This window comes from Aureobasidium pullulans (genome assembly GCF_000721785.1).
Source record: "Aureobasidium pullulans EXF-150 unplaced genomic scaffold scaffold_23, whole genome shotgun sequence".
Taxonomy (NCBI): Eukaryota; Fungi; Ascomycota; class Dothideomycetes; order Dothideales; family Saccotheciaceae; genus Aureobasidium; species Aureobasidium pullulans.
In genome coordinates this window covers 139,622-160,763 of record NW_021941043.1, presented here as the reverse complement: position 1 = coordinate 160,763, position 21,142 = coordinate 139,622, and the positions used below count along the sequence as shown (strand labels likewise).

Sequence of the window (21,142 nt, the reverse complement as noted above, 5' to 3'; positions counted from 1 at the left end):
TGTCGTCTGGCAGGTTCTCAGATAAGCCGCGTATGGTGATTGGCGGATCTTCGGAAGCCGACTCAGCCCTCGAGGATTGCGCCTTCAGCCACGCTGCTTACTTTGCATATATTAATTAATATCTGCAAAAGCTCTGCCACACCAGCCGTCTTAAGATTTCATCAACCTCTTGACACAACCCTCATGATCTGTGGATAGCTGACTCGACCCTGGTTATGGTGTCTTTTAAGGACATTACTGGTGCCTTGGGTACCATCTTGGGCTACCTTGGAGCAGAAGTAGCAGAAGAAAGCACCTTTGAGCGATTGCTATGGCCGCAACGCTATTACAACGACCTCAGCCCGAGGGTCTTCTTCCAGTTGGTTTTCCTAATGCCATCCGGTGGTCCGCTACATCGCGCAGCTCTTCAAACCCTGAGCAAATTCCAGGAGAATGGCCTGTACCTGGGCAAGGCTCGTGGCAATATGCTTGGTAGTGCTTTCTACCGTCGCCAGCATGTATCTTATTTTGCCAGAACCTTGGAAGGTGAGGGGAACAAAGCAAAAGAATCGAGAAACGGATTTCTCGTTGAGATCTCGCGTTTGCTGAAGCACGGTCGTGCGGCAGAGAAGAACGACACGGAGAAATATACGTCTGCTCCGGGAACGTCGAAACGAGCTCACATTCCTATGCACCACATATCCCTTGAGTGCTACGAAGGACAGAGGCAGATGCCCAAAGACGTCGCAATTGTGTCTGAGGACCACCTCACATGGAAGTGTTTCATTGGTGTCATCGCGAGCGAATTGACCGCCGTGATCGCAGCGGTGGTTGCAGGTATCTATACACACTCGACGTGGCTCAGCGTGTATTTCATCCTGCCATTGTTGTTCAAGCTGGCTTCATTCGCCACCAGCGTTCGACGAGAGTCCTTCAAGATTGCTGGCGAGAGAGAAAGTAGAGTCGACACAATATTTGAGCTGGACGACCTCAATCACGGGTTTGTGCTCATCCAAGGACCTGATTATGCTGTGCGACAGTTCTGCCGTCATTATGGACATCCAATTCGTGGCAGAGACATAACGGCAAACAGGTTGCGCGAGGTCATGTCCATGGCATTGGTCTACCTGTTTGTCGGGTACTTTCCAGCTGGCCTGATCGCGTTGTTATGGCTAGACGACGATGCTCAGACTCTGTGGTTGTCGTATCAGCTCTACGTTGTTTTTGCCATGCACGTTGGCCGGCTGCTGGGTCTGAACGGAGGTGGGCGGACTGAAGAACATATTGCGCGGCTCCTCAGGAGAAGTGAGCGAGTATTGCTGTGCAGTTCCACAGGCCCATCCATCAGCATCTATGCCGAAACTGTGTGGCTGGAGAATGTGGGAGAAGGAAGAAAAGTGATATCAAAGACGATCGCCGCTCATGGACGATGTCGCAAGAGCGTCGATGGCGGAATAAAGGACGAAATTAACGTGGGCGCTTCGGTTGCGGACAATGTTGGGAACACGGAGAAAGCTTTGACGAGCACCCAGCCATGAAACGATCAAATGTCATTGCCGATAGAAACAGAAACATGATGAAAGAGACCTCGGATTTCACAGGCCGCCATACTTCGATTTATTGTTGAAGTGCGTGGACCTGCGACGAGATGAATGGAGAGGCCGATCAGTAGCGCAAAGAAAGAGACTCACAAATTGGCTACAAAGCTGATGACTAAGCAAGAACGCCGGTTTACCGTCGCGTCGCGTCTATCATCTTTGTCCTTGCTGCAGCCAATACGCACAAACGATTCGGACCCGAGTCGCTGAATTGCTCGTATCTTGCTTCCGACTCGAAGGAAGTGAGAGTTCAAGCAGGCAGCCACTTCATGCGTGAACGAGACATCCAACGACCCTTCAAGATGGCGCTCGTGGTCCTTTCACTGCCGTTTGAATCGTAGCTTTTGCTACACCTCATCTCGCATGACTTCTAAACTACCCCATTCCGAACATAACGTATGATCAGACTCAATCATTTCCGCCAGAGTTCCTCACACATATTATCGGCTTCGTGGATGCCGGTAAACAGCCGCAAGTTACAGATATTCGCGGGCTCAACGGTCGCGAGAGTTTAGTCAATACAGGATCATTATCGGCCCAAAATATCCTGGCTTGAGCATCTACAACAAGATGTTCGCCATGACCACACGATCGGATACCTTCAGCCTCCAATTCCTGTGCCAAGTCTCTAACCAATTCTCTCATCTGTTGCGCCCCGACTCTTCCACAGCGTCCGCCTGCTACCTACCGAGCAGTCTGCTGCCCGCTAAAATGAGATTTTGACAACACTCAGACTTCCTGACCAAGTCCAGAAACTTGTATTCCATACCAGAATGGAGCCTAGTGCTAGCAACTCCTCGTGGGCCAGACCTTCACCCTGTCCTGGATACGACTGCCGAGAGCCTCACTCCTATCTTTTATTGAAGCACAGCAACAATATCGCCGGATGTACGACTTTGGTAAACGCCTTAAAGCCCCACCATGGGCATTCGTTTCCAAGCGGGATACCCTGGTAGATTGATCCCTAAGTTTTCACAAGTCCCGAGACCAAAATCTTTCTGACACTGCACCCGAGAGTCGCGATCTTATGTGTCGGTTTCTGATGCCGTTCGGAGAATCACAAGTGAACTGCTTATCTCCGTTCAAATGTGGAAGGTCCTTGAAATTCCTTGGCACGGTCCTTATCGTGGAAGATATTAACCATAGCAAGCAGGCAACTCTTCTCTGTTTTGTTCTACTTTACTTCCTCAACTCTCTCTTCCTTCCGCTTTCACTCAAAATACCTCACACTGGAAATTGTCTCGAAGACTTAGTCCCCAGCCCTACGTCTGTGGTCTATCGGGAGAATGTCACCGCCTACCAATATGTCTGAAGATACGCAAGCCGACATTCCAGCTGGTGGATACGATCGTACAGGGCCTATTGTACCTACTTCACCACCCTGAAATTCACACGCTTGCTCATACTTTGCTGCAGACAGACCCGAGAATCGAGATCACGGTCGTTGATCAACAGCAGAACCGTCTCATGTTTGCTGTCAAGTCGCGATACCCGAATCTACGTACGATCGTTGAATATCTATCTGCAAAAGTCACAGAGGATGCCGCACTCAGTTTATCAATCACTCGAGATGACGGTGGCTACCAATTTCTGTATGTCATCAGCGGGACGAGTAAAGATGATGCGAGATTGTTTTTCTATGGCCACAATGAATGAAAGCTGCTAGAGAAGATTTTCGACTAGAAATATCTGATGTAGCTGGTCGAGAGGAGTAGCTATTGGTCGTCGTATTGGTTGAACATTATCCAATGGCACATTCGCTTGGATAGAGGTCTTTCAGCATCTTGGCATGAGACATGCGCAGCGCTTTTGGGTCTAGGTCTTCAAATGTCATGCTCCAAATCGCTTGGGCCTCGTGCGCTGTCGTACCTCTTACGGAACTTTGGCCTGCTCTCAACTGTCAGTCTGATTTCAAAACATATGTTCTGGGTAGAGTCATACCAATATGCTGTACTTGTACCGGATACAATGCATAGCGATCCAACTTGTCTTCCCTCGCAAGGTCATCGAGCATCAGATCAATCTGGCCACTTTGTTTGGCGTTCAGATACTCTACCACTCGAGGTGCCTTGGCTCTCGGGAACACCAGACCTTGCGCGCAGCAACCGAAGCGCTCCTTTCGAACACCAGGATGAGGAGGAAGCATGGAAGCTTTTCCTGCCTGGAAGAACAATACAACAAAAGTCGGTATTGCCAAGATACAGACCACGAAGACTGTCCCATCGTCCACAAGCTTTCGAACAATTCGAGATCGTTTGCACAAGAAGGTGAGGATCGCAAAGACCACCAATGAGATTGAGATCGAGATCGAAAACTCATGGTTCCCACCCACCTCACGAGATCCCCATCCCGTCGAGCGTTCTTGATTGAACAATCGCATAAAGAGCAAATCGTCCTTTGCCTCCTCGGAAAAACTCAGCACCGCTTGCTTCGTCTTCGCAAACCAGCCATCTGCGAGTAGGATATCATCTTCAAAGATGATGATCCAATCTGCTTGAGTCTCGTAACAATCACTTAGAGCATGAATGTAATCAAAGACAGCCTTAGTCGAAAAGTCTTTGTTCAATTCGAGCTCTTGCAAGTGTTCAAGCTGTTGATTCGATACTTCATACCCGTGTAATGAGTCGACGGAATCTGCGAGCCATTTCAGTGAGGAAGAAGGATGTTCGGTTGTATTCGTGTGAGCGATGAGGATGTTGAGAAAAAGGTCTTGTCTCTCACAGTCGGAAAGCCCTTGCAAGGCACTAGCGACAGCAATCTGATGATCTTAGCAGAGAGACAAGATAGGTGAGATTGCACTTACAGGCAGATATTGAGAGCCTTGCCTTTTCACCGATGGGAAGCTGGCACAAATGGATGCCGTCTTCTTGGTTCGCGAGATGGCATGAGTATCTTGTCGTACATCCGAGAAGCCTGCAATCTCTGCTTGCCGATATGTACTGTACTGTCGCTGGAATGCACGATGTTCGTCAAAGAAAATGCTTCCAGGATCCCGATAGAAATTGTAATGGCCATAAACACAGAAAGATGCGACTAGGGTCACAAACAGGACGATTGATCTCAACCACGGCCGACTGCAAGATAGCATTGTCGATAAAAGTGAAGCTGAGACTCCGAGAAACTTCGAGCAAGACGTGCGAGAAACCACACACATGAGAAGAACCACATTTTACTAATCTTTTTCCAGAGCACACCCCCTCAGGACAATGATGTCCTCGTCCTCGAGCAACATACGCGTATACCATACATATAGAAAGACGATGGTCCATCTCTAGACCATCTCATTGGCCAGCTCGAAAATCCATCCAACCAGATCAAAGCTCGCTGACCTGTCAAACAGATCAATACTCCACCGCTCGTGTATCTTCCAATCAACCTTCCAGAGCTTTGACAAAGCGATCGAGTTTTCAAGCTTTAATTTTGGCAATGCCGCAGTTGCGACGACTGATGTCGGCCGAGTTTCTTGGCTTTCGAAGCTTGACAGAACTTCGAACTTTTGATTGTGTTGTTCTATGGGATTGGCTACTGATTCTCAACATAAATATCTTGGATTAGCAATACTCTGGGCTGGGAACAAGTGCTTGGATGTGGCAGATTGATGCATATGCACGACACTGCATGTTACCGTTAGAGAACTAGTCATACTGATCAAGTTGGACTACAGTACCTGACTACGGCCAAACACGACAGTATGGGTCAAGGTTATAGTCTTGTGCTAACCTCTTGAGTGCCTGGCGCACCCAGCCACCATAGCACACGTGGGCAATATTCCAAGAATTTCAGCATCGGTTATGTGGTTATACATGTGATGACCTCTCCGACTGCTAGACCCACAGCCTTGATCTTTCTTCTCAGCCTATACCAATCTGAGTAAGATATGGTGAGGGAAGCCAAGTCCTCATTCCGAAAAAAATCATTCCGAACACTATTGTCGCGACGACAAAATTCTACCTCCTTTGATGCTCGAAGATTACATCTCCACACATCAATAGCAAAGAATGGAAGACACCTGGTTCCAGCGCATTCCTATTCATCTTGGGATCAGCAGCCCTACTAGTATATCACAATGGACTAATACCCATTTGTCGATCATTTCGCTCGTCGGAGTCTGATCACTCTGTAGGGCAGGGACCAACTGGTGGTAAGGCAGAAGAACTTCGACGAGCGAAGGGACATGGTGCTTTCACACCCGACGGACAGCGCGAGAGCCCACTTTCTTGCACTGAAACGGTATTTCGCCGATGCGGTTCGTCAACCAGGTCCAAAGTGCACCCTGACCGTCGCATGCAGAAGCGCCCTGTATGCTAGACTTCTACCGACATACTATCCTCAAATTCACACCATGCCCCTAGCCGTGGACCGCATTTCGACGATGAGAGAGCTTATCAATGCTGTCGGGTATCAGATCGATCAAGAAATCCCGAGCATTTGGGCCGAGATCCAGGAACGGTCTTTTACCCGCGTTCGGCACGCGCGGGCTTTTTTGTGAAGATGCCCCATAATCTTACTCGAGTTGCTTGTTGTCTTGGCTACCTAGGGGTGTTATCTGAGACCGCCAGTCGGCGACACGACATGTCGCCGACAGTGGTCGCCAGGTCGCCGCGGCGGCGTCCCCGTGCGCGTACTTTGTAATGTTACAGCGCCCCCGCGAAACAGGTGATTCTGCTAGTTAAATCGTCATTTTAGTGGGTCTAAACTGCAAATTTTGGACAACTCAAAATATATTTAAGGGTGACTATCTCTGACTTTCCCATGGCTAGCTATCGTACTTAAATGGCAATAAGGGTCTCTAGTTTTCTTTGTTAGCTTATTAGTTAGCGTAGTATGCGTAGTATGCTACGTAAGCATTAGGGTCGTCGTATAAGAGCGTAGGTTGCTTAGAAGGACGGTATAGCTAAGAGGGCTAGAAATTGAAGGGTTAAGAGAAGGATATTGCTAATGTTAGAGGTGCTAAGCTCTGTCGTATCGAGCTTAAAAACTGCTATAATTAGCGAAGGTTTTAGGGTCCTAGTGTCGACGAGAGGAAGGGGGGTTACTTAATAGATGAGCCTTCGAAGACTGCTAAAAAGGGAAGGTGTAGTAACTGCTACGAGGGCTAACTTTAGTGCTATATTAGGGGTTAATATGGCGATGCTAGAGGGTCTAGAATTAGTAACTAAATTAGCGAAGAATAGATGCTAATAGGGGTTAGTGTTAATTGCTAAGTTCGTCGTTTTGAAGGGGATTAAGAAGGTGCCTTAGAAGCTTGCTTGCGAGGTGTTTTCTAAGGCTAAACTTAATGTAATGGTCGAGGAGGTAGAGGCATTAGCTAAGTATCATAAAATACGAGGGAATTAGTAATAACATCCTCTACAGCCTCGTTATCCATTTCCTACTTAGCTATTAGTTCATCTAAGGGTTAAATAAACGACTTAAGTTATTATAGTCGAAGTCGCTTCCTCTACTCGCCTTAAGCATCTACGATTTCTCGCCTCTATTTTGCCCTCTACTTTTGACGCTTCTTAAGAACTAGATTACGCCGGAGGGCTCTTAAATTACGATAGATGCCGATAAGCTAACTAGTCTTGCTACTAGATAGCTTGTTACGGAACTTATTCTAGATAAAATTCATGCTCGAGAAGGCACGCTTAGATAGCACTAAGTTCGTAGGTATATAAGCTAGTCGAGAGGCGAGCTAAGCTAGAGAAGGAGCCTCTTGTCGAATTAGTGTCTAAAAAGAGCGTTAATTGTTTAGTTCCTAGACCGAGGGTCGACTAAAGGTGCGTCCTCTACGCTTAATAAAGTAACCGAACTAATTAAGGAACTTATTAAAGTCGCCTTAAACATGCTTCTTAAAGAAGCGCTAAGCAGCTTCCTTCTCGTCGCTTAAGAAGGTGTTATATACTACTAGGTAATGAGAATTTAGAGCAAATGCTACCTAGTAGATATTAGTCGTCTAAATTTTGAACCGCTCGTTAAAGGCCTTTAAAATCTACGGTTTAAAAGGCAGACCCTCGGTCGCAACTAGGTTAGCTCTAATATCGCGCTATCGAGCTATTACTATGCTAACAGTTAAACAGTTAGATTTAGAAGCAATTTGAGCGTTATAGAGAGGTTTAAGAGCTACGCGCAGGTGACGAGTCCTTCGCTAAAAGCTTAGCGATTTTAGGAGTTCTCTAACCTTCCTTCTACCTTCTAAACCGAGCAGATTAGCGCGCTTAGTAAACGACGGATCGGTTAAAGGATTAATGTTATCGGTAAGTGTATCTAGCGTAGAGAACTTACTGCCCTATCGAGTTAAGACTAACCTTACTAGGGCCTTAATAGTAATACCGTCGCGCTAGGCCTAATAACAGAGATTTGCCTAAACTTTTAGCGAATTACGCATAAAGTTATTTACCTCGGCTACCTCCTTCGCCGCTCTAGCGTAGTAATCGATCTTTATAATGTCGTAGACGACGAGCTAGATGCTATACGAGTCGTAGAGGACGTAGAACATATAGCTTATATTAGGGTCGCTTTAGATTAGTCGATAGAGGCTCCTCTACGTTTTATAGGTATCTATATAATGGCTATTCTAAGAGGCAAGGCCGCCGGTGTTTCTAGTAAGTCCTATTACTCGTTGTTTAAGGAGTTCTTTAAGGTATTTAGCTAACTAAGTTGTAGGGCCGCTATCGACATAGTCGATATAGAACGACTGCCTATTACTAGTATTAACCGAAATGTTTACTATTCTAGCCCTATTCATTAACGTAGACTCGTCGCTAATGGTGTTAAGATGTAGATCCTTAGTCTTAAACGAATAGTAAGTGTCAATAACCTGCTAAACCTGTTCCTTAACCTCCTAATTACAAGCATCTAGCAGCTTAGTAGATAGTCTCTATCGTGTCGGCAATTCGAAGTTAGGCCTTAGGGCCTTAATAAATGCGCGAAATGACGGGCTCCTCTCGAGCGTACTAAACGGTAACCTAGAGTCAAACATTGCTATAGCGTATAGCTTACTAACGGCCTTCTTGTCTAGTAGTCCTAGGGTGCTACTACTAATGCTTTCGAACAGGTCTAGGTACAACTTATAAGACATCCTTGCTATCTTAGCAGTTATAATAGCGCGCATAGTATTGTCGTCGTCGGCCTTATGTTTTATAAGGTCCTAAACATGCGTAATAAATGGCTAACATTCCTTTAGGTGTAGGACCTTCCTATTCGTCTTATCTCTAGGAATTCCCTTAGTTCGACACTACTTATAAAACACCTTCCTCGTCTTCGAAGACCCCCCCTTAGTATCGTCGAATTACTCTAAGGTATAACACTAATCGGTCCCTATAGCTAAATTAACTAAGTACGCACAAGAGAGGGGAAGAGCACGGTTTTTAAGCCTTAAATACGCCATCTACGTTAGCTAAGTGCTCTATACGAGGAACGAGAGCGACAGTCGCCGACAAGGAGGCTAAAATTGCTACTAAGGCCGCCAAAACTAGAGCGACAGTAATCGACATGTCGCCGCCGGCGGCCATAACACCCCTATAGCTACCTCGTGTAAGTTCTTAGTATTTTTCTACTCCGTCATTTTACGCGGTTGGCCAGGCCTGAATGGGCCTAGATCCGTCACGCGATCTCACAATCCAGTGTGTCCCCCGCTCCCCCGCCGGCTTGTCACAACCTTATCAGCACAATTTCTTGGGGAAGCTTTCGCTACGTACACGTGGCTTATCAGCCGAGCCCAGTACGCTTCAAACTATTTCACACCTAATATTACACATTATCAGCAGTGCCGCAGGCCGAAGACTCTTTTTATCCAATGTAGCGGGCAACACAAGTCATCGAAACAACTGCAATGTCAAAGTGTAGCCCTCGGAAGATTTGCCCGGTCACATGGAGACCCCAGTCGCCCCACACCCTCGGTGCGGGGATTCAAGCCACACGGTGTACATTCTCCCGACCTTGCCGCATTCATCCGCGAAGGAGGCCAGCACTCTGTTTGACCGTGCCATCCTCTCGAGTTCAGCGTTACACTAAGCCCCAGACCCACCGGAAGAAGATCCCCCGTGGTTCACTTCGGCAATATGCAGGCTAATACAACGACACCAATATGCGCGCTTAGAGAAATGACCTGAATCATCGGGCTTAGTACCAACTGGCGTCCTATCGTTGTGCATAAAGCCAGTCGATCCTCCCTCTGCTTGTTCTTTTCGTCTTGTGTCCCTCAAGGCTTCCCCAGAAACCGCCAACATGAACAACATCAACGAGAAGCCGACTTCGGCAATGGAAATCGAAACCCACAATGCTGAGTCGGGCTACGGTTACGACGAGAAGAGCGGCTTGGACAGAGCTGGTGCTATCGATGCCGAGAACATCGAGCATAACATGACGGTTTTGCAGTCCATCAAGGCTTATCCTGCTGCGAGTTGGTGGGCCTTTGTCATGTCATCCACCATTGTAAGATATTTCCCATGAACAAGGAACAACAGATCTCTAACACTGTATCAGATCATGGAATCTTACTGTGTCTTCCTGATGGGACAATTCATCGCCACGCAGCAATTTGCCAGGGACTTTGGCGTCCAGAGCGGTGTCAGTGGCGAATACATCATCGAAGCCTCCTGGCAATCGGCCTTTCAATGTGCTGGCCCGGTTGGCGCTTTCATTGGTTGCTTCCTCGCCGGTCCCATCACCTCTGCAATCGGCTACCGCTGGACGACCATTGGCGCTCTTATGGCCTTGAACGGCTTCATCTTCGTCTTCTATTTCGGCAACAGCCAGGGCATGTTCCTCGCCTCTCAGATCTTGGAAGGCATCCCGTGGGGCATTTTCATCGCCAATGCTCCTGCTTATTGCGCCGAGATCGTGCCAATGAGACTGAGAGCGCCTGCGACCCAGATGTTGCAGATGTTCTGGGCAATCGGTTCGATCATCGTTGGTGGTATCACTTATCACTTCCAGTCCAAGCAAGACGCCTCTGCTTACAGGTATGTTGATACTGATGTCTACCATTGGAGATCGTTGTACTAATGGTGATGTCAGAGTTCCCATCGCACTCCAGTGGATGTTCCCAACTCCTCTCGCTATTGGCCTGTTCCTGGCACCTGAATCACCTTGGTGGCTCGTACGAAAGGGCAAGCTGGCTGAGGCAGAGAAGGCTATTCAGCGTCTTGGCCGCAAGGGTGCAGGCGATAACCCCAAGGATCAAGTATCCATGATGCGTCGTACCATTGATCTCGAGAAGACCGTGAAGAAGCCCAGTCTTGTTGAATTATGGAAGGGCACCGATCGCTACCGCACGCTGATCGTTTGCGGTGTGTATGCGTCTCAAAACCTGACGGGTAACCTGATTGCCAATCAGGCTGTCTATTTCTTCAAGCGTAAGTCCAACGAGATCCCACGTGCTCACACGAAACTGACACCATCGCAGAGGCTGGTATGGCAGACGATACTGCCTTCGCACTCGGTCTTATCACCTCTGCCCTCCAATGGATCATGGTCATGATTTCCTGGGTCCTAACCACCTACTTGGGCCGCCGCACCATCTACGTGTACGGCCAAGCCATCGCCACTTGCTTCTTGGTCGCGCTTGGTATCGCCGCCTCTGTCGGTCGCAGCACAGCAGCCTCCAACGCACAAGCCTCCCTTGGCCTTCTCGTCTCGGTCCTCTTCTGTCTAGGTCCCGCCCCTACCTCCTATGCCATCATCGGTGAAACCTCTTCCGTACGCCTGAGACCATTGACGACCGGTGTCGGACGTGCCGCATACTACTTGGTCAACATCCCTTGCATCTTCCTTGCGAGTTACATGCTCAACACCGACAAGTGGAATCTTGGAGGCAAGAGTGGCTACATCTGGGCTGGTACTGCGTTGATCTGCACGGTCATGAGTTGGATCTGGATCCCCGAGATGAAGGACAGATCTTTCCGTGAGATTGACATCTTGTTCACTCGCAAGGTCAATCCTCGCAAGTGGCCTCAGACGGTTGTCGATGTCCAGGATGATGAGTAGTTGTTGTTTGTTGCTCGCGATGGGCTACACGGGATGCTTCGTATAGACTAGGCAGCCGATAGCTTCAAGGGTTTGGTTGGTCTTTGCTCTCTTTACACTAAATATCAAGGACGTCTATCAAGAACAACTTGTAGACCCTGGCGAAGACCCTATATACCCGAACTCAAGTCAAATGTTTAACAAGCACGGTTTTCCATTCTGAAATGTGATTTCCGACACTCTTGTCGCTGCAGCGATATGCAATCTCCTTCCAGACTTCCAACAATTCGTTTGCATGCATCTATCTTCATACACCACCATACCGATCAAAAGCTCCCCACTTCCAACCCATCCCCGCCCCCCTCATCATCAGCAGCTTTATTAGTGAACCACAACAAAACCAACACAATCAATTTGATCCCCGCACACAACCCCAGCGCCGCCGCCCCACCCACAAACTTCCAAACACTTCCCCCCACAAAGCTCCCCGCGATCAACGCCAATATAAACCCAACCCTTCTATTGCGAATTCGATTTCTGCGCAGAGATGCAAAGATGGAAGGGTCGATGAGGAGGTCTACCATACTAGCCGTCACCATCGCCGTAGTGATATCTTTGACTTCCAGTCCACGGACAAGACCGACTTGCATGCCTGAACATAACGCCAGCAACGCCAGAGTCGACTGTGTAAGTCTTGTATCCGCGTGAGTGTTGAAGAAAGCGATCACCGCCGCTCCAACCACCAACACCACCTGCACGAAATTAGAAAGTAGCAGCCACCATCTCCTCCCCCTACACCCCAACCAATTCGCCGCCTGCCCTTGCAAAAATACTGCAGCGGAAAACATAGATAACGCGATTGCAGCATGAGAGGCATCAATCAGGGCTTCGGACCCATGTGTTGGGATTTTCAAAGCGGCGATGGCGAAGAGAACGGTATTCCCATTTTGGCGTGAGGTGAAGCAGGAGAATTCGGGGAAGGATACGCCGTCGAGGATGCCGGTTGCAAAGGAGAGGAGGAGGAGTTCGGCTTCGAGGAAATGAGAGGTCGAGCAAACGGGCTCTTGAAGGTGCGTGGTGAGGCGGGTGGAGACGTGAGCGAAGAATCCATCATCGGGTATGGTTTGTGATTCAACATCTGGAGTAGATCTAGGCGTTACTTCGTCGATGTTTTTCTCCTGCTTTTCGGTACTCGAAAGAATGATATTTTGGTCGGTCATGATTTTCGGTGCTTCGATATGACCTCGAAATGGGACAAGCTTTTGTTGAAGTAGTCATCTTCAACGCCAAAGCAATCAGTGAGACAGGAAAAGAATGACTTCATTCTTCTTGGCCCATCTAGGTATTGACTCTAATATTCTACGATGTTCTTGGACGTCTTTGAGTCAAATTTCAGGCTTCAACGAGGCCATGCGCATGCCACGTGCAGATGCCTCAGGATGCTTGACCAGAACTTTATGCGTGTTGAACTATTAAGTGAGCCAACTGGAATACTTCCAACGTCGGTGTACTCTATTCTTGTCACTTGAGCAACCTGTTATGCTGCTAATGGACAACGATGGTGCCCGCTTGATATCTCGCCTGACCTATTCGAACAGCCATGTACTTTAGGTTGCGGGCGTAACCCTGGCTCAAAATATTGCTGCTCGAGAATCAACTCTGATGGTCAGCGACCTGACTGACTCCAGTGACATGAAAATTCTCCCGAAGAATCACAGCATTCTTGACTGTGACCCACGATAGGATGAGAAGCTTGAATGGCAACAAAAGACACAGATCAATTTTCAAGAATTCCACCTCCAGCTCTCACACACACGCTGGTGATATCCACGCAGCACCCGTTTCTGAACTTCGGCATTGGGATATCGATCCTCCGCCTTCAATCATCACATCAGCAAAAGAAACATGCAAAAGAAGCCACCCTCTTCATCGTAGAATACACCCAAACACAGACTAGCTAGCCAGACCCCTTCACCACAACATCCCTCCTCCTGGAGTTTGGTAGGGGTCCACCCAGCTAGTACGAGTCATGGTCCATTTCCCCGTTGGAGCGAAGGATTGCGTGTCCACCCCGTCGGTACCCCGGCACGTATCCATGACTCGCATTGTTCGCAGGGCGCCGCAATTTATGATGGCGATGGCAATATTGTTCAGGGCTATGGTAATATGTGGCGGCAAATTGAGATTGGGTTGAGCATCTGAGCAAACTTGAAGCCGTCATGTGGGAAGTCAGGATTGGAAAAGTCGAGATATGATTGGAGACAAAGGAATATTTTGACAGTGTATGTACAAGAAGTGTAATGGAAGGATGCTCTGATACAGTGAAAGCAGTACTGTTGTTCCGAGAGAATTAAAGGGAGACGAATGACAACTATGCTGCACGACCGGTAGGACTCCTCATATCGTGCATAGGGATCTGTGAATCGTCTGAGAGACGGCTGTTGCGATTGTTGTCGCGGGTGAAGTCCCTAGCGGACGGCTTGCCCTGCTCAAGGTCGATGGAGCGACTTTCGCTGTCTGAGTCACCGACGAAGACTTGCACTTCAGTTTGGCGAGCAATGCCCTTGATGTCTTCTCGGAGTGCTTCGTCTCCTTGTGTGTGACCGATGAAAGTGTTGTTGGTGACGCCGTTGCTAGGAATCTTTGTGTCGTCGTGGTCTTCGTTGAGGGTGTGATTATGTTGTGATCGTTGAGTTTGACCTGGATAAGGTGTCCCTTGTGATGAAGAGTTGAAGTTCATGTCCTGCTCATTGCTCTTTGCGACCTTGATGATCATGTCGGCCATGGACATTTCGATATTGAGCTTGACCATGTCTTTGAGATAATCAGCTATTGCTCCCAATGATGTTTGTTTTCACGACTTACAGGCTACAGGGTGGAATTGAACAAACACAATTCCGTTCGGAAGAGACATCAATCCGATCAACATGAGATCCATGGCAACGGAGATGATACCAAGACGAGTATAGTATGCGACAAGCGGCTTGTACTTGCGAAGACCATGGTACTTAACCAGACGAGCTTTGACGACATAGATGAAGTACCAGTTGAGGAAGGCATCAACAAGCATGATGAGAATCTTGGAACAACGATCCCAGTATCTGGAAAGAGTCAGTATGTCCCAAAAGCATGCTCGTCAGGAACTGGTCTTACTTGTTGATGTGGACGAACACCATGCTCGGTGGGGGTGTCAGATGTGAAGGAATGAAGATGCAGAAGACTGCAGCGTTGATGCAGGATATAGCGACAGCAGTTGCAATCTTGAGTTTTTGCGAAGTGGCCTTGCGCTCAGAGATGATCGAGATACGGTTGATGATGATCTGCATGAGAAACTGGACCTCGAAAACATAGAAAAAGAGAATGAAAAAGAGAAGGACAGGTCTGAATCAAACGTCAGCATGGTCCCGAGTGTGATCATTATCGAACATACCCGTTCTTGACAATATCCTTGAGCCAAAGCCATGTCAAAATCCCGAGACAGAGATTCGCAAGTATTTCTCCCCATATCATCCAGATGTAGGCACTCCGCCATGGAGCTCGATTGGCTCTGGTTTGGTGAATTGCTCTTACTGTTGTGAGATAGCCAAAGCCGAGACTGAAGCCAGCCGCACAGGCGGCTACTTGATAGTCACCAGAAGACGACATATTCACCAACGACCAAGCAAGAAAGAACGGCTGGAGGATGAGCCCAAAAGCCTTCACCGTCCAACATGGGGTGTCCGCCTGTTATATGTCGCTCGCTTCGAAAAAAAAGATGTACGTACTAGAGTAGTCAAGACCCGCGGGCCATAGTGAAAGCCCTGCTTGAGCGGCATGGTCAAAGCATTGGTAATAGCTTCGTTCATTCGGAAGAGGCAATTGCAGCTCCATAAACGGTTCGCTAACTCCAGTTCACGGACGCACTGATCTCTTACCATATCTTTCCAAACCTGTACTTGATGCTGCTAATTTGTGCGTGTCGGACGAATGGAAAGTTGCGGGATATCTGTAGATCGTGACAATCAGTCTCCCAGCTCCGAATCTGTCGGTCAAAGCGAAAGCGAAGCACGTTGTGTGGGCTTCGGAAGTCGATAATCATACTGCGCTGAAACATGGGCGTAAGCCTCTGTAGATCTGGGGTTGTATCTCGCTCAAGTGATGTGGATCTTAATATGGATCGTGAGTCGATCATACAGATCATGAGTCGGCATGCAGCTGGGTCTTGCAGGGCTGATGTTGAACGAACAACGCAGAAACAACGAGGAACCTACATGTAGTAGCATCCTCGTTCTGATGGGACCGACCTGCATTGGTCTTGTAAAAACATTTTAATCTGATCTGTCGCAGCAGTCCATTCACGGTACGAACGTGTTCAGGAGTTGTTGAACTCAATGGCGGCCTGAACGAGTTTTCTGCCACCGGGAGCGGGACGACGACATCGTTGACAGGCAACCGAGTCAGGAAGGGACTTCGTGGATGTGGAATTTGCTGGGCAGCTAGGGCAAACGCGAAGACGAGTCGCGGCACTTTGAGATAACCTCAACAAGAAGCTTAACTTCTTAGAAGCATCGAAGGTTGATGGCGCCTGTAGAAGAACTTTGATTACATTGTCGGTAAAGCATATTCTGTATATTATAGTTGCTGCCCAGGATCGATTCACGTCGCGATTCTTTGGCGCAAGGTGAAAGAAACAGCTTTGCAAGTTGTTGAGAACTTGGAAGTCTTGGAGAACCTCGGCTGATTTCAGGGTTCAGCTTCGGCCGAGTGGTCCTTTCCCGCCAACTCTCCAACCCACATGCAGAATCATTTGTTCTTCATCTCCACGACCTCATTAATCATGTACACTCTTGCCAAGTCAGAGAGCGCGCTCTTACAGATGGTTGAGTCACATCAGCGGAGGACATGATGATCTCTTGCTCGCGCTCGACTCGAGCCTCGGACTGTGTCTTGCTTGCCCTGAGTGACGTTCATCACTTCTCTTTACAGATTGAATATCGCAATGTAGCCATTCCGCATGACTCCCGAACCACAAATTTCCCGAAATGCTGCTTGGAAGAATTTACGGCTTTGGACTCCGTTGGTCTCTTTCGCTTTCGGAGCACTTTGGACACCCAGCGTGGTTGTGATCACCACTTGGACCTGTCAATCTCGAGAAACCTCATGGACGCTGTGGCATGGAGAGATATGCCCACAACTATTGAATACTGGACTGGTGCCGCAATGGAAATAGACCTCTGGACTCACATATCGCAAATATCACCCGGAAGTACTGAAACTGCTACTCGTTCAATCGCTTAAGCCTCGGGCTTAGAGTATGCAAAAACCACATACCTCTGTCCTCCTGTTGAATTGCTATAGGCGACGAGTCACCCACTGCTCATGTGGAGGAAGCTGAGGATGCTATCTGCTGGTAACAAACTCAACTCCCTCGCTCTACCCGTCAAGTCGACGCTACACGGACAAGCCCGTCATCACAAGCCGTCTTCCTTAACCATTATATTCTGGAGATTCTTTGTCCTAGTAAATACAGCCGTGGTAGTGTAGTGGTTAACACACCCGTGGTCTTAACACGTGCGCAGTCATTCGTTGTTACTCAACGCCGTGTCAGTCTAGATCCGAGGAGGTCGCAGGTTCGATTCCTGCTCATGGTGCTTTCTTTTGCTTTTGCTCTTTGATTGTCCCATTTTGAGTCGCTCTTTCCCTCAGGCGATACATGTTGGAATCCAGATATGTTGGCACCAAAGACTTTACATCGGCCCATAATACTTCCTCTTCGCTCTCTCAACACCATCAACATACACCTCATCATCTCCATCAACAATACATTCCTCAACCAAACTTTCCAACGCCTCCAAAACATAATCCTGGCAGTTCCACTCGACAGTCTCATTGTCGACGTGTTGTATGTTTATCTTCTCTTTCAGTTGCTCGATATCCACAGTATTGATGTCGCCGACATGTATGCTCTCGACCAAGCGATCGCGACGGCTCGAGGTTTCTGGTGTCTCGTGCGAAGTCTGAGTGGAGAATGAAGGATGAGAGCCAGTGACTTCGAATATGAGAGGGTGTGGGGTTTGCAGGTGCAGTGCCCAGTGGTAGTAATTTCCTTCCAGCGGTTTGTATATTGCGATGAAAAGTGCCGCCATGGTGTTGAAGATAGAGACGTGATTCTGCGATAAACAGCATTGGTATATCTTGAAATTACGGCGAGGCGGAGAGGTGAGTGTTGAAAAGCTGACTTTTGCATTTCTTGGGCGTCAGCACATGTTTGGTGTTTGTCGCACAGCAGATATACCTGCATACGACTGCATAGTAGCCGCGCGCGTAGAACACCCCCGGCACTACAATACACCCTGCACAGCAAATGCACGATCATCAAGCCCAAAGTGTCAAGTACACCAACAGTTGCATTTCTCTGCCATTTTCTCAACACGCCCTCAATCCCCATTTTCTGCGCTCGACTGTGATTCCATTCTCTTTCCTTTTTCATCGACGACCTGATTTTCGACGGTTTTTCTCTTCGTAACGTCTTTGATATCTCACCGCCACTTTTGGCTACTTTTTATCTCCTTTGCCTCCAGCAAGTACCGCCGCCCGGCTTCGTTCCGGTATCATTGTTCTGGTTGTTTGCCGCACCCGCTTGAGCGCGAGAGGGCAAAACCTGAAGATGACATATCACCGCCAGACTTGGCCTGTAACAATCAGTATCGATGGATCGGATGTCCCAGAAGGAAAACACAAACCTACCCGAGACGATTAGATCCTACTGGCATCAGAGGAACTCATGGCCTTTTGACCAACTACCGGTGGATGTCTTGTTGGTCGTCGTTTCTCGCGTAAGTGCTGATGGGAGGTTGATATCTTGTAATGTCGATTGGAGATGATTCGTGAACAGGGTCGCGTCCTCAGCATCAGTTTAGATGTGGAAATCCTCGATGTCTATATACGAGATGCTCGACATTACGCCATTGTGCTGTCGTCAACGACTGTGCAAGTACAAGCAAGACATGTGAGATCGCTAGACGTCCAAAGACCGAATAAAAACGCCCAGTAAACATCGATTACTCCTGACTACCAAACAAAAACAGAATCTTGCATACCTCAAGCAGACATTCTTCCTATTGCGCAGAGACGACGTCTGCCGTACTTCTTGCTTCTTCGAAGTTGACTACAGAGTATACACATGAAACCCACCAATCCCAGCAAAATCATTATACCCAGTCCCAAACATGACATGGTCATTCTGCACAGCAACACCACCATGAAAATTGACTTCGAGATTGTAATCTCTGATTATGAGACCCGATCGTTTGTCAATGGCTATAAGCCCTCCTTGATTGAGGTCATAGCTACCAGTTTTGTTTGTTCCCGTGCGGCCAGTAAACAGCACATCATTGACCACGGTTGGAGGCACCAAAGCGATGGAGTCAAGAGGGGCCGGTGTTTCCCAAAGTATAGAGCCATTGAGGAGGGAAATGGCGCCGAATGCCGAGTTGGAGATGGTCTAGTTCGAGGGCTAGACTTGCCAAGTTACAGAATTGCCGTTGACGCCGGTGAAGTAGACACGTTGGTCGTCGGCTGCGATGCCCCAGATTAGACCGCCTTGTCCGCCGTCAGGGCTGGTGGCGCTGGCCCAGAGGAGTGTGCCATTTTGTGCAGAGAAGGTGTGGATGACTCCATTCTTCTGTCCTATGACGACGATATCAAGTCCTTTCGGTGTCCACATGGAAGCAGGGACGAATGTGGGAGCCATGCCGAAATCTGCGTCAGGGCCTGGTGTGCCAGGGCAAACGGCTGCGTTCAGGGGTAGGGCCATAAACCCACAAGCTGTATTCCATGAATCGAGGGGAGATACAACGCGTGACCACTTGATGGCCCCGGTCTCAAGATCCAAAGCGATGATGGCTTCTTGGAGGACCCCCTCGGGTAGGCATGTGGAGTTGGTGGTAGTGACATTGGCATCTGTGTCTGTCAAGCAAGACTCGTACTCCGGTGGTACCGAGTAGACATTCCCAGTCGCCACGAACACTTGCGAACGAGCTTCATCGATGGATGGTTGCGAGCCCCAGATAGCATTTCCCGACCATCCGGGCAGTGTCGATCCGGCAGTAATCATGCTGACTTTAACACTGTCTTGAATTGCCGTGCACTCTTGTCATATCCCACGGCAGCCATATTGCCGACGAACGAACAGCACACGTAACCTGGAGTAAATCCCGCGGCAAATTCTTCCTGGCTAGATGAACCAATGAAAAGCTTGCCTTTGTAGAAAGTAGGAATCATTGTGAGTGATGCGAGTTCGTGAGGATTGATCTGGATGGACGCTAAGTGTGCTCCGGTCCCACGATCTACGGCAACCACAAGCGCGTGTGCAAGTGTGGTAAAGTAAAGTACCGAGCCATCGATCTGAGGAGTAGATCTTGAGGCAACTCTGGTGTAGTTTACTTGCAAAGCCGTCAGGGGAGCATAATCGGTAACAATGTCAGCGACGCTAATGTTCCAATGAACCTGACAAGTTTTGTAGTCAACGGCGACAAATCGGCCATTCCAGGTTGGGAAGTATGCCATGTCTCCAGAAATTGCTGGTGGTGCACTGACGCCATTAGGGAATTGCACAAAACAGCTTTCGTCGAGTGTGCCAGCATTAGAGTGACTTATAGATGAGTTGCTGGTAGCCCATCGGTTGTTGAAGATGTTGGCACCCCATCCTGACCATGCAGAATGCTTTTTGTGGCCCGAAGCACAACAGGCCACAGCGATAAGGACAAGAGACCAGAGGACAGGGGGCAGGCACATGGTTCTAGTGGCAGATTGGTTGATTTGCAATAGGAAATTGTATGGAGTCGGGGACAGAGATGACTCTTATGTTATTCAGTAAAGAAGCTTCCTGTGGGTTGCAGCTGTAGCGGATAGCGTTCGCTCAGACGAACGAATGCGCCATGACCATGTGACAACGCCATGTATCTAGGTTGTATCTCCTGAGTGGAGCAGAGCGTAGCTCCTACAGAGACATAGCCGTGTGCTTGCAAAGTTTCACTGGCCGAGCATGGGCTTGGACGATAACACCTGAACTTGACGTTCATGGGTCAGCGAATTGGACTCAAGCGAATGTCTGCGAATCATGGTCAGAGTGAGTTCTGATGAGCAGAAAACTGTCCTTAAAAGGTTTTTGGCTTGCATGATAAACATTCTTTGCCTTGAAACATACTTGATAGTCGACTGTCGGAACTTCGAAAGCTGAATTGTTGTGCAGTCAGGCCAATCGGCTGCAATATATCGGGACGTGCGCGGGGAAGTAAGGCGACCAAAAAGCTCTTGGGTAGAGATCCTGCATGATGATGGTCAACATCGGCGCGACACCTTGACAAATGTCAGAATCTGGCGCCGACAACGAGAACAAAGCTAGGGCTTGAATACGCTGACCGAAGATCCTGCAAGAATGACGGTCCCTACTCGATTATGCGCAGTCCATGCAAAAAGGCGATTGAATAGAGGCAACGAACAACATCACGAAAGAGCCACAGATCATCTGTTTTGCCAATCGATGTGTTCACCAGGAAGTGATTCTTGCAGAGAAAAATTGCCACTGACGAGGTCGATCAGGAAAGCACGCCAAGGCCGTGTCTTGGTTGGGTTGA

The 21,142-nt window shown here is 48.5% G+C and overlaps 9 protein-coding genes across 9 annotated transcripts; 2 read left to right on the top strand and 7 right to left on the bottom strand.

Moving 5' to 3' along the window:
- Window positions 1–215: 215 nt before the first annotated feature.
- M438DRAFT_358584 (uncharacterized protein) lies at window positions 216–1,517 on the top strand (the record flags this gene model as incomplete). Its single annotated transcript, XM_029907272.1, has 1 exon — window positions 216–1,517. The coding sequence occupies one exon, from the start codon at window positions 216–218 to the stop codon at window positions 1,515–1,517; it is 1,302 nt and encodes a 433-aa protein (XP_029756871.1).
- A 284-nt stretch (window positions 1,518–1,801) lies between these two features.
- M438DRAFT_348615 (uncharacterized protein) lies at window positions 1,802–2,529 on the bottom strand. The gene has a single exon (XM_029906184.1). The coding sequence runs from the start codon at window positions 2,220–2,222 to the stop codon at window positions 1,986–1,988; it is 237 nt and encodes a 78-aa protein (XP_029756870.1). The 5' UTR covers window positions 2,223–2,529; the 3' UTR covers window positions 1,802–1,985.
- A 789-nt stretch (window positions 2,530–3,318) lies between these two features.
- Window positions 3,319–4,665, bottom strand: M438DRAFT_377283 (uncharacterized protein; the record flags this gene model as incomplete). Its single annotated transcript, XM_029908723.1, has 3 exons — window positions 3,319–3,464; window positions 3,519–4,335; window positions 4,381–4,665. The coding sequence occupies 3 exons, from the start codon at window positions 4,663–4,665 to the stop codon at window positions 3,319–3,321; spliced, it is 1,248 nt and encodes a 415-aa protein (XP_029756869.1).
- Window positions 4,666–9,785: 5,120 nt separating this feature from the next.
- M438DRAFT_303771 (putative MFS maltose transporter) lies at window positions 9,786–11,546 on the top strand (the record flags this gene model as incomplete). The annotated part of the gene is made up of 4 exons (XM_029902171.1): window positions 9,786–9,992; window positions 10,044–10,522; window positions 10,578–10,915; window positions 10,966–11,546. The coding sequence occupies 4 exons, from the start codon at window positions 9,786–9,788 to the stop codon at window positions 11,544–11,546; spliced, it is 1,605 nt and encodes a 534-aa protein (XP_029756868.1).
- A 564-nt stretch (window positions 11,547–12,110) lies between these two features.
- Window positions 12,111–12,745, bottom strand: M438DRAFT_358581 (uncharacterized protein; the record flags this gene model as incomplete). The annotated part of the gene is made up of 2 exons (XM_029907271.1): window positions 12,111–12,277; window positions 12,322–12,745. The coding sequence occupies 2 exons, from the start codon at window positions 12,743–12,745 to the stop codon at window positions 12,111–12,113; spliced, it is 591 nt and encodes a 196-aa protein (XP_029756867.1).
- Window positions 12,746–13,768: 1,023 nt separating this feature from the next.
- M438DRAFT_325702 (uncharacterized protein) lies at window positions 13,769–15,559 on the bottom strand. The gene is made up of 4 exons (XM_029903101.1): window positions 14,956–15,559; window positions 14,679–14,906; window positions 14,391–14,626; window positions 13,769–14,339 (listed from the first exon to the last, which is right to left on the bottom strand). Exons 1-4 carry the CDS (start codon window positions 15,168–15,170, stop codon window positions 13,897–13,899), a joined length of 1,122 nt encoding a protein of 373 aa, XP_029756866.1. The 5' UTR covers window positions 15,171–15,559; the 3' UTR covers window positions 13,769–13,896.
- Window positions 15,560–17,031: 1,472 nt separating this feature from the next.
- On the bottom strand, window positions 17,032–17,650 carry M438DRAFT_408528 (uncharacterized protein; the record flags this gene model as incomplete). Its single annotated transcript, XM_029909959.1, has 1 exon — window positions 17,032–17,650. One exon carries the CDS (start codon window positions 17,648–17,650, stop codon window positions 17,252–17,254), a length of 399 nt encoding a protein of 132 aa, XP_029756865.1. The 3' UTR covers window positions 17,032–17,251.
- A 900-nt stretch (window positions 17,651–18,550) lies between these two features.
- On the bottom strand, window positions 18,551–19,768 carry M438DRAFT_348612 (uncharacterized protein). The gene has a single exon (XM_029906183.1). The coding sequence runs from the start codon at window positions 19,618–19,620 to the stop codon at window positions 19,021–19,023; it is 600 nt and encodes a 199-aa protein (XP_029756864.1). The 5' UTR covers window positions 19,621–19,768; the 3' UTR covers window positions 18,551–19,020.
- Window positions 19,564–20,545, bottom strand: M438DRAFT_105417 (uncharacterized protein). Its single transcript, XM_029898667.1, has one exon. The coding sequence runs from the start codon at window positions 20,298–20,300 to the stop codon at window positions 19,617–19,619; it is 684 nt and encodes a 227-aa protein (XP_029756863.1). The 5' UTR covers window positions 20,301–20,545; the 3' UTR covers window positions 19,564–19,616.
- Window positions 20,546–21,142: the final 597 nt, after the last annotated feature.

Coding starts and splice junctions, on each gene's coding strand:
- M438DRAFT_348615 (XM_029906184.1), bottom strand. CDS start 2,222: ATGAGAGAATTGGTTAGAGACTTGGCACAGGAATTGGAGGCTGAAGGT.
- M438DRAFT_325702 (XM_029903101.1), bottom strand. CDS start 15,170: ATGTCGTCTTCTGGTGACTATCAAGTAGCCGCCTGTGCGGCTGGCTTC. Junction 14,627..14,678: donor GTGTTCGTCCACATCAACAA/GTAAGACCAGTT, acceptor GACTCTTTCCAG/ATACTGGGATCGTTGTTCCA. Junction 14,340..14,390: donor TCAATTCCACCCTGTAGCCT/GTAAGTCGTGAA, acceptor ATTATCTCAAAG/ACATGGTCAAGCTCAATATC.
- M438DRAFT_348612 (XM_029906183.1), bottom strand. CDS start 19,620: ATGATTACTGCCGGATCGACACTGCCCGGATGGTCGGGAAATGCTATC.
- M438DRAFT_105417 (XM_029898667.1), bottom strand. CDS start 20,300: ATGTGCCTGCCCCCTGTCCTCTGGTCTCTTGTCCTTATCGCTGTGGCC.